The 12,189-nt window shown below is 43.2% G+C and overlaps 1 protein-coding gene across 1 annotated transcript in view; it reads left to right on the top strand.

Annotated features, from left to right (window-relative positions):
• Positions 1–12,189, top strand: part of LOC124545888 (43 kDa receptor-associated protein of the synapse homolog) — a 109,917-nt gene that overhangs the window by 49,775 nt on the left and 47,953 nt on the right. The window contains exon 6 of the mRNA XM_047124847.1: positions 1,647–1,745. Coding sequence (XP_046980803.1) covers positions 1,647–1,745 — 99 coding nt within the window. The remainder of the gene's footprint in view (positions 1–1,646; positions 1,746–12,189) is intronic.

The raw sequence follows: 12,189 nt of genomic DNA, 5'->3' as shown, positions 1-12,189 counted from the left end.
TGGTAGCACATAGAAGTTCATAAAATAAAATAAATTTCTACAATACATACGGCTGTTGGTAAATTATTGCATCAAGAAGTTCATGCCAGCCGTCGTCCCACGACCCATAATGGATCAACGAAGATTCTGATTTAGGTTTCCCGTGACTTCACTAAATAGCTTCAAGCAAATGCTGGGCTGGTTCGTTTGCAATGGCACGGCCGACCTCCTTCCCCGTTCTTCCCTTATGGCACCGATGATCTCGCTGTTTGGTCCTCCCCCCCCCCCCAAATCAACCAATCAGCTAACCTTGTGACAGCTGAAAGTCTGAATCCTGTAAGAACGGGATTCGTTAGCATGCTAGAACTTGTGAACAAAGAACTCTCTGGAAGACCGAGCTCCTTAGACACATCCTTACAATGGAGCTCAGCAGGTCGACGCATGAGATCGTGAAATTTCTAGTGGGCAAGGGAACCAAAGTATTCTTGATCAAAAAAATTGAAAGGGATCTGAAAGATATTGGAATATAGGATACCTGATTTACAACCAGGACACTATAAAATAAAAAGTTCAAACAGTCATTGGTATCTTTAAAACAAAATTAGCCCAGAACAACAACGTCATTCACAGAATAGTGAAGAAAAGGAAGTATAGCAGTGAAAACGAAAAAATATTGGACACGGATAAAGACCAGAAGAAGCGAAGCTGATCCGAATTATCGTGTTCCTTACACTGCCAAAACGAAGAAAAGGAATACAGTGGTACATAAATGCATATTATTTGCTGGTTCGAAGTCGAACGTATTAGCAACAAGTCTGTATGCTGCGTTTCTGGCTAGTTTGTGAACTGCTGTAACCATTCTCTTACGCAATCAATTGGTCGTGACAATACATGAATGAGCGCAGGTGTAGGAGTATATCTTTACTCGTTCAAAGTTTTCCAGGCATTTCAAGTTTCCAAACTGCTGGAATACAACAATGTCCCACCAATAATCACTGTGCACTTTTTCATCAGTTCTTGGTCTCGGTGGGTATAATAAAACATTTTCGCAGTAATTAATGCGTGCATAAGGTTTTTAAAGATCTGTGCTTAATCACTGACGGCATCCCCTCCTCCTCCTTACAAGTGCACTGACATACATAAATAAATAGTTTTTTCTATTAAAAACAAAGGTTCAGAAAACCTCAATCCCCCATGCTAACGAAATCGGGATATTGGAACATCTGATTTACAGACTCCACGAATTTAGTCGTTACCAACCACTTGGGACTGCCATTTGTTCCAACAGTCACCTCGTCTCTAGTGCCATGTGATACTGATTTTTTGCTACCTAAGCCGAGTTGGGTAGTAAGGTTCCACCTTCATTTATGTACAAGTTACAGTCTTGTCATATCAGATGAATCTTTTCTGCAAAACGCTGTAGAATCTGGCCAAGGCTGGAAGATACTGCAGATCCCTTCTCGTCAGAGCAGAGGTGTCACCTTTACAACCACATAACTCTCATGTGTCACATACCTGTAAGCACCAACACGCTGAGGACATGACTACAACAAAATATTATCAGACTCTGAACTAAGTGTAGAGTTGGCGCTGTCTGACGAGCCACGAGGCGCCTGACGTAATGGAGCTGTATCTGCGCAGCCTCAGAGATGGTTCTCGTGTTGCAGGAGGCGACCCGGTTGGCGCTGGTCTCTGGGGACCAGGCGACGTACGCGCGCAGCATCCGCATCATGGGCGACATCTACCGCAAGAAGGCCGAGATCAATGTGAGTGCTCACGCTCCCGCCTGATTCCTAACGTGTGGCGCTCAGGTTGTGGGAAGGTGAAACTGAGTTCTCGGCTGTGTGGCATCGAAACCTGCAGCCACTGTCCTCCCCCTTGCCCTGCTGTACCTAAAGCATCGATTCATCTCATACAACAGGTGTAACTAGACCTTCACAACCATAGTGAAGTAGAACCTGGCAGGTTAGCCGAGAGCGCTAATGCGCTGCTTGCTGGACACGGGTAGGCGCACCGGCCCCAGATCGAATCCGCCCGGCGGATTACCGTCGTCGGTCGGTGTGCCGGCCAGCCTGGATGTGGTTTTTAGGCGGTTTTTCACATCCCACTAGGTGAATACCGGGCTGGTCCCCACGTTCCGCCTGAGTTACAAGAGTCCCAGACATCTGAACACATTCGCACTATTCCATTAATTACACTCGACTCAGACAGCATGGGTACACTAATTCCGTTCCAGGGGGTACGGGGTGGCGGCAGGAAGAGCATCCGGCCACCCGTTTCCACTAACCTTGCCAAATCCGTTCCTAACAATGCCGACCCTGCGTCAGCGCGGGACATGGCACCAGTGAAAGAAAGAAAGAACCATAGTGAAGTAGACCAGGTGTGATGATAGATCAGTGGAACAAATCTGTACTTAAATCTGAGTCGACTACCGACTCAATTAAACATCTACACTGTCCGTCCAAAAATCTGCGGGACTGATTTTATTCCTGTCTAACAATTGTAAACAACGGATGTGTATTCGAACAGTCTGTTGTGAGCAGGTAGTGGGAGTCTGGTCGTAGTGTGACATCGTTGTTGTGTCACAAATCGCAACGGAGTGACATCTCCAAGTGTTGAAGAGATTCTTTAGACTGTTTTGAAGAACAGAAAACTTTGTGTAAAATTTGGGCCGCACACTTCGACTCTCGTAACATGCAAAGATCAGCACATTCCTCAGACTGGGGAACTATCAAGAATGGGGTTCCACAAGGGTCAGTCTTGGGTCCTTTGTTGTTCTTATTATATATTAATGACTTGCCATTCTATATTCATGAAGAGGCAAAGTTAGTTCTCTTTGCTGATGATACAAGTATAGTAATCACACCTGAGAAACAAGAATTAACTGATGAAATTGTCAATACTGTCTTTCAGAAAATTACTAAGTGGTTCCTTGTAAACGGACTCTCACTGAATTTTGATAAGACACAGTACATACAGTTCCGTACAGTGAATGGTATGACGCCATTAATAAATATAGACCTTAATCAGAAGCATATAGCTAAGGTAGAATATTCCAAATTTTGAGGTATGTCCATTGATGAGAGATTAAATTGGAAGAAACACATTGATGATCTGCTGAAACGTTTGAGTTCAGCTACTTATGCAATAAGGGTCATTGCAAATTTTGGTGATAAACATCTTAGTAAATTAGCTTACTACGCCTATTTTCACTCATTGCTTTCATATGGCATCATATTTTGGGGTAATTCATCACTGAGGAATAAAGTATTTATTGCACAGAAGCGTGTAATCAGAATAATAGCTGGAGTCCACCCAAGATCATCCTGCAGACATTTATTTAAGGATCTAGGGATATTCACAGTAGCTTCTCAGTATATATACTCTCTTATGAAATTTGTTATTAACAACCAAACCCAATTCAAAAGTAATAGCAGTGTGCATAACTACAATACTAGGAGAAAGGACGATCTTCACTATTCAAGATTAAATCTAACTTTGGCACAGAAAGGGGTGAATTATACTGGCACTAAAGTCTTTGGTCACTTACCAAATAGTATCAAAAGTCTGACAGATAACCAACAAGTATTTAAGAAGAAATTAAAAGAATTTCTGAATGACAACTCCTTCTACTCCATAGAGGAATTTTTAGATATAAATTAAGAAAAAAAATATTTAAAAAAATAAAAAATAAAATAAAAAAACACAAAAAATAAAGTTGTTATATTAACTTAAGTATGTTGTTAAATTAACCTAATTATGTCATGTATTGGAAAATTAGACTCGTTCCACATCATTACGAAATATCGTATTCATGATCCATGGAACTAGTATTAATCTAATCTAATCTAATCGAACAAAAACACAACGGCGCGTGGACGCCTGCAGTAAATTGCTTGATCGGAGGCAAACAAAAAATTTCGGTTTGACGTCGTTACCTCACCTATATGCAAAGTAACGTCACTCTCATGCGGGTATATTATTACCGACATGTAGGAAAGTGACTTGGTAGGCTTTCCCGTCGTAATAAGTCTTGAAAGCGATTGAAATTAGGTTGGCGGGTAATTTAATCAACAGAAACAATGGGTTTCCTCTTAGCAGGACGTGGAATCCTGTGCTATCTCGCATCAGAATTGAACGCTATTCAGTGCGGCCCTCAGTGCGATATATCTTTGCCGCCAGTGTTCTACTAAGGGCGGCGCCACCTCTCTATCTTGGAGGGCAGCAACCGTGATGGACGCCGCATGCGCCACGTACGGTACGGTGGCCTATATTGGACGTCGATTTGCAGCTCTCAGCGGAACTCATCAGCAGAAGCAGCATTCTCCACGAAGATGGCGACCAGTTGGATCACCGAGATATCGAGACAAGTTGATTTTAGGATCCGGCAGCAAACCCGAAGAGACTTTCAAATGATTAGTGCGGCATTCGCATCTTTCCGACGCGCAAGTGGTAAATGCGAACACGTGACGTTATTACCACATACGTCCAAACAGGACCAACGTGTTATTATTCTTTTCTTGTCTATCGAAGGACAAACATCTGTAGACATCCTTCGGAGAATGAACTATGTGTAGGGCTAATTAAGGATAAACGTCCGGGAAAATTGCAACTCACATCCCCATATCACAAATGTCGCAACGCAGAAGTTACATCAACTCAAGTGCGAGACGCTCTGTCGTCCACCTTATAGTCCTCATCTCTCACCATGCGATTATAACGCCTTTGATCGCATAAAAAAAAGCCCTTGGAGGATCGAGGATTCCTTTGGGGCCAGGATGTGTAGCAGGCAGTTACGGACTTCTTCATGCAGCAGGACACGGTGTTTCATCAAACGGGTGTCTTCTGCGTGATGCATCGGTGGGGTTATTGACTCAATGCTCACGGCGATTTTACCTGATTATCATACACTGGCCGGCCGAAGTGGCCATGCGGTTAAAGGCGCTGCAGTCTGGAACCGCAAGACCGCTACGGTCGCAGGTTCGAATCCTGCCTCGGGCATGGATGTTTGTGATGTCCTGAGGTTAGTTAGGTTTAACTAGTTCTAAGTTCTAGGGGACTAATGACCTCAGCAGTTGAGTCCCATAGTGCTCAGAGCCATTTTTTATCATACACTTCTGGACTGCGCAGCCCTCCAACGGAAACTTTTTGATCGTCCCTCAGAAATTAAAAATGCGGGCCATCTTTGCTTTAAGACATCATCACAGGTGACAACAGTTTGTGTCTTGAATACGAACCTGCAACAAAACGACAAAGCGCAGAATGCGTCTCTGATTTTTCGCCAAGACCGAAGAAGGTGCGAATGTGACGCGCGAGTAGAACAACATCGGAAAGAAAGACAATTCTGACAGTTGCACATAGTTGTATGAACTTTCTGTGTGGTTTTACTCAAGCGTAGGAGGGGGCGGGAGGGAGACTATGTAGAACATTTGAAGCTTTAAGACCACCATCTTAACTTTCCTCTATTTCTTTATTCTAGTCTCAAAATTTTTTGGGCTACGGGATATACTGTGGTAAAGACACGCAAATATATAACCGATTAAACTCACATGTTTGGACAAGATAAAAAGACACTGGAATAAAAAAATTCAAATGGCTCTGAGCACTATGGGACTTAACATCTGTGTCGTCAGTCCCCTAGAACTTAGAACTACTTAAACCTAACTAACCTAAGGACATCATACATATCCATGCCCGAGGCAGGATTCGAACCTGCGACCGTAACGGTCACGCGGTTCCAGACTGAAGCGCCTAGAACCGCTCGGCCACACCGGCCGGCCACGGGAATAGGTGGCATCAGTGCATTGATACAAGAGAGTTATTTCTGGATCACGAAACAACGCTCGAGCAATCAAGAAAAACAATACACATCACTAATCAGATGACACACACTAATTTAGAAACAAAGCACGTCACTGAGAGCGATCAAGAGAGATACCATCTATTGTTGGCACATTGCAGTATAACGTGGCAGGGTACCTTAGCAGCCGCACGGAGGCGTCGGTGGTGCGGATGTTATCGTAATCACGAGCTGCCATCCTAATTCTGGATGATCTGATTGCCACAAATTACGAGCAACAAGATCATTACATGTTTCTCTGACCAACCCGCAGTCTTTTATGCATTTCCTGATGCCTGTACCACTCAAACAGTCTCACATGCCGCCTAAACGATAGGAGCAGGGGAATGAAGACTGTACCAGCCACGGAAAAGCATCTTGATGGCAAAAGAAGTCGGTACCAGTGAGAAACAGCTCTTGCTGTGGATGTTATTAAAAACCTCGGGCTTAAAAGAAATCGGCAGCATCGGGTGATGGTTCTACTTGCAGCCAACCTAACCGTGGTCATCTGCAAAGTTTCGGGCAGGCTGCTCGGTACGTTAGGTTTCTAGACGCCGACTTCTCCGAATGGCCAGAATAGCTTCTCTGGTGCCTGTCTGGTGTATTCATGAGCGAAGGACCGTTCGGACTTCGCAGAGAAACCTGCCCTATAACGGAAAACACCGTATCGATGATAGTGAATTGATGTCGATTACGACCAGCAAAATTTATGAACAGTACCTCTACACTACGCCTTCATTATTCCTTGTTTGTATCTCTCGTCAGCCCTCTCAATACATAAAATCACGAATGAAATTAAAGTCAGAATTAAGCCTCGAAGGCTTTTTAATCTCTTACTAACCTGATTCTGGCTATCGCTATAGAAGGTTTTGACCCTGGAGGGAGTAATATCGCCGGCCGAAGTGGCCGTGCGGTTAAAGGCGCTGCAGTCTGGAACCGCAAGACCACTACGGTCGCAGGTTCGAATCCTGCCTCGGGCATGGATGTGTGTGATTTCCTTAGGTTAGTTAGGTTTAACTAGTTCTAAGTTATAGGGGACTAATGACCTCAGCAGTTGAGTCCCATAGTGCTCAGAGCCATTTGAACCGTTTGGAGTAATATCACAACATCAACAGCAAACAGGCAAGCAGAGACAGAAAGATCTACACTCATTTTCCATGAGTTCCTAGTTATCTGAACAGCTTAGTAGTAACACTCGTTTCCATAGGAGCAAAATATTTTCTGTCCAACTCACAGCCGCTTCTCCTAAATCCTTTTCGGTAGTAGGAACCAGTCTCCGACACTGTCACCCTTACTCATCAGAGAACTGAATCGCATGTCTGTTGTGGTCTTCAGTCCGAAGACGGATTTAATAAAGCTCTCCTTGCTATTCTTTCATGTGAAAGCAAAAATTTGGAAATATGTGGTAATTCCTATGGGACCAAACTGCTGAGGTCTTCGCTCCCTAGGCTTACACACTACTTACTCTAACTTAAACTAACTTATGCTAAGGACAACACTCACATCCATGCCCGAGGGAGAACACGAACCTCTGAAAAGTTTGTAAGGGTGGTGCAGAAATAACTGTTAAGAAAAAATTCGATACGTTGAGCTGTTTCCGTGTCAATTAGCAGTGAAGTTAACCAATCAGGCCATTGCACGTGGAAATTCAAGCAGCCGGCCAGAGACGGTGTCGCCTAACGAAGAACGCGCAACCGTCTGATTGACTAACTTTAGAGCTAATTAACTCGGAAACGGCGCAACGTATCGAATTTTTTCTTCACATTATTTCTCAGCACAGACTACGCTACAACACCCCTACAAGCTTTTCAGACGACTTCTGACCATCCTGTATACTGAAACCTACATCCATTTGAACCTGTCTACTCTCCCCTCGTACGAACACACACACATTCATACACACACACACACACACACATTCATACACACACACACACACACACACACACACACACCCATACACACACACACACACACAGACACACGTACGTACGCATGCATGCACACATGTCACTGCAGGAGTAAACTAAATTTTCACTGATGCCCTTTTCCAGTTTCAAAGAGTAGTTAGTGATAGGTCTGTTAAAACAAAAATGTTCGATCTTCTCTTTCAATATATCCTTTAACCCAATAAATTACAATTGGCCTTAGATGTATCCAAATCTTGTTTTAAACCATCCTTTTTCTTCTATTACTATAGTAATTACAATTATTTATAATATTAAAAATATCATAATTATTTCAGTAAAATGTGATGAACGTTTTGTATGTGTTATACTCACCCAGACCCGTTGTAAGGCAGGGTCTGAAATCTTTAATTTGGTCGGGTTAAAAGTAAAACTAATGTAATTTGTATTCTAGTTATGAAGTGGACAAGAACGTAATAAGAGCCTTTGGTCCTCGCTTGATAGCTACGGGTTCTTCATCCTGCAAATTATTTATTCAAAATATTCGTAAACTGCATCACAGACAATAGCTGCACACACTTACGCAACAGGCGAAAGGTGACAGCTCGCATGACATTATTCGAAACTACTCATGTAGATTCTCTTTCAAGGTGATAATGAGAGTTTTGGAACCTCAATTAATGTATTTTTCACTTAATTTTATCCGCGTTGTCCTCATCCCTCAATCACTGGATGATTCATGTGCAGTTTACGTGATGAATTCGAACTATGCCTGAAATTATATATGAATACGACAGACGTGCATTTTGTACCCTTGCACAGGACGATTTTTAAAATACGAGTACTATGAGGTGGTAATAAAAAATTCAAATCCATACGAGTAAGCATTCGTGATGGCACATCGTCTAAATGAACTGATAATACGAAAATAAATGACACTGATCACAATAAAGCCGAGATGGAATACGGAATTGACTTTTTTGTTTCTTTGGTTCACTCACAACCAATATTCTGTGCTCAGTGCATTGGTATTTGTATACAACCGGTAATCTTCTTCTTCCTCTCTTTTTCAGAGGATGGCAATGTCATTAATTTGAATACTGCTACTAATCCTTTCTTTTATTACTGTCATTCTTTCTTCGCTATGTAGGTTGAACAGCGAACGGGAGAGAGTGCGCACATACCTTAATCCCCTTTTGATTCGAGTACTATTGAGTCTTCCATTCCTATTGTTCTCTCTTAGAAATGGGCGAATATAATACTCAAGTTCAGAAGTGACAGCATGAAAAGGGATCTACAAGAATGGACCATCATGTCATATTTGAAAGCACGTAAGCAGGGAAGCATGCTTTCTCACTACTGTTCAGTCTACATACAGACGGAGCATGGAGTATATAAAGTAAAGGCAACCAATACATATTAACACACCGAAACATGTGACCGAAAACTGAGCCTTGTGAACATCATTTTTCATTTCTTTATTGAGAAATTTGTTAACATCGAGTATAGATTTAAGTGTCAGGAAGTCGTTTCTGAAAGTATCTGTATGGAGTGTAGCCATGTATGGAAATGAAACGTGGACGATAAATAGTTTAGACAAGAAGATAATAGTAGCTTTCGAAACGTGTTGCTACAGAAGAATACTGAAGATTAGATAGGTAGGTCACATAAGTAATGAAGAGGTATTGAACAGAATTGGAGAGAAGAGAAATTTGTGGCACAACTTGGCTAGAAGGGATCGTTTGGTAGGGCATATTCTGAGGCATCAAGGGATCACATATTTAGCATTGGAGGCCAGCGTGGAGGATAAAAATCGTAGAGGGAGACCAAGAGATGAATACAATAAACAGATTCAAAAGAATGTAGGTTGCAGTAGGTACTGGGAGATGAAGTGTAGCATGGAGAGCTGCATCAAACTAGCCTCTGCACTGGAGACCACAACAACAACAACAATATCTATTTATTTTCTCCAATTTACATTTTACTCGCTATTTGGTGACCAAGACAGATCGTGTTTTCACGATATTAAATTCTACATATACTTAAAATGAAGCTTATTAGGTTTCTTAGAGTTTTAACCAATTAAATCAATACATAATTGTAAACTTAAAGTAATTAGCATAGTAAATGTGAAATAGAGTGGTTAGACAGAGTTTGTATTTGTGGACTGTCACCAGTGACGCAGTCCAGGAGGAAGCACCTCAGAAGGACTTTGATCTACTGTTACTCGCCGTCTGAGGAAGAGAATGCCAGGACCACTCTCACCCTCAGACGGCGTGGTCCTACTTCTGAGTTAGGCTCTACTTTCCACCTGCTCTACACGAAAATGTGTGCTGTCCCCCATTTCTACAGGCTGCGCAAAATAGAACCGGCACAGAACATAAGCTAACGGAAAAAAGCGCAACACTAAGAAATTGTTAATGTAGAGTAATGAAATTTCAGAAATATATTTGTCTCGGTAACATATTAAGTGGTTAACATTGCGAGATTACAGATTAATGTCAGTACGAGATAATCCATTGCAAATGTGGAATTCTGGTGCATTAATAACCGTATAACCGCCAGATTGTTGAATACAAGCATGCAGACGTGCGTGGTTCAAATGGCTCTAAGCACTATGGGACTTAACATCTGAGGTCATCAGTCCCCTAGACTTAGAACTACTTAAACCTAACTATCCTAAGGACATTACACACAGCCATGCCCGAGGCAGGACTCGAACCTGCGACCGCAGCAGCAGCGCGGTTCCGGACTGAAGCGCCTAGAACCGCTCGGACACAGCGGCCGGCGCAGACGTGCCTGGATTGTATTGTACACGTGCCGGATGTCAGTTTGTGGGATGGAGTTCCATGCCTGTTGGACTTGGTCGGTCAATACAGGGACGGTTTATGTTGTTTCTGGATGACGCTCCCGTTGTCGTCCGATGATTTCCCATAAGTACTCGATTAGAGACACATATGGTGATCGAGCAGGCCGAGGTGACACGTCGACACTCTGTAACGCATGTTGCATTAGAATAGCGGTATGTGGGCGAGCGTTATCCTGTTGGAAAACACCCTCTGGAATGCTATTCATGAATGGCAGTACAAAAGGTCGAATCACCAGAATGACGCACAATTTTGCAGTGACGGTGCATGAGATAACCAGGAGAGTGCTCCTGCTGTCATACAAAATCACACCCCAGGCCATAACTCCAGGTGTAGGTCCAGTGTGTCTAGCACGCAGACAGGTTCGTTTCATGCCGTCAGCTGGCCTCCTCCTAATCGACAAATAGCCATCAGTGGCCCCGAGGCAGAATCAGATTTTTTCAGAAAACACAGTATACCTCCATCCTGCCCTCCAGTGGGCTCTTAACACCTCTAAAGGTGCAAATGGCGGTGAGTTTTGGTCAGTCGATGCACGCTGCAGGGCGTCTGGTTCACAGTGGTGCGACTGCTGCTCAAATTGCTGCTGTAGACGCAATAGGATGGGCCTGAGTCATACGCCGAACACTAGGGTAGTGCCACGTAGTCGTCGGCAGCCGTGTCTTCTTGCGACCACACATTCTCCTGACCACCGCTGCCAGCAATCAAGCAAAGTGGCTACAGTACTGCCAAGACTTTCTGCAATATCGCAGAGCCCGCATCTCGTGGTCGTGCGGTAGCGTTCTCGCTTCCCACGCCCGGGTTCCCGGGTTCGATTCTCGGCGGGGTCAGGGATTTTCTCTGCCTCGTGATGGCTGGGTGTTGTGTGATGTCCTTTGGTTAGTTAGGTTTAAGTAGTTCTAAGTTCTAGGGGACTGATGACCATAGATGTTAAGTCCCATAGTGCTCAAAGCCATTTGAACCATTTTTTTGAATATCGCAGATGGAACATTCAGCTTCTCGTAGCCCTATACACGACCTCGTTCGAACTCAGTGAGGTTCTCACGACCGTTAAGCGTTTATTTAAAGCAAACCTGATTTGCAACCTCGTGGTGCTGTTTTTAGCGCCATACTTATGCGGCTGTCACGAATTTTGAATCGACATTATCTTTCAGACGTAGAAAACCACCAACCAACTTGCGTTTATCTCGCACATCTCTATCATGGTGTGCGATTTATTTTTTCCGTTAGTGTATTTCATGCGCCTTGAGATAGGCAACCCAGCTTACATCAACCGCACCCATAGTGGATTGCCTGTCTTAAGGCGCATGAAATATTTTCTGGCGCAGTTTTATTTTGACCAAACTGCACAGTTGTCTTACAAATTATTATTGCTGTCTAACGGACACTTCTTTTTGTGACACTCTGGTTACAACCACCAGTCACGTTTAAATGTGACACTATCATTTTACTATTCTACGCTCTTTAGACATCTACCATTTGTGCCTGTATTTGTATGTTCTGTCCCGTATAATGAATTTGTCGGTATTGTTCCATGCCTAGGATGGCATACAACTTTTGTATTCACTGTTCACTGACAACTATATACTGCTTTTTTGTA

This window comes from Schistocerca americana, chromosome 8, assembly GCF_021461395.2.
Source record: "Schistocerca americana isolate TAMUIC-IGC-003095 chromosome 8, iqSchAmer2.1, whole genome shotgun sequence".
Lineage (NCBI taxonomy): Eukaryota > Metazoa > Arthropoda > Insecta > Orthoptera > Acrididae > Schistocerca > Schistocerca americana.
This window is presented reverse-complemented; position numbering and strand designations above follow the sequence as displayed.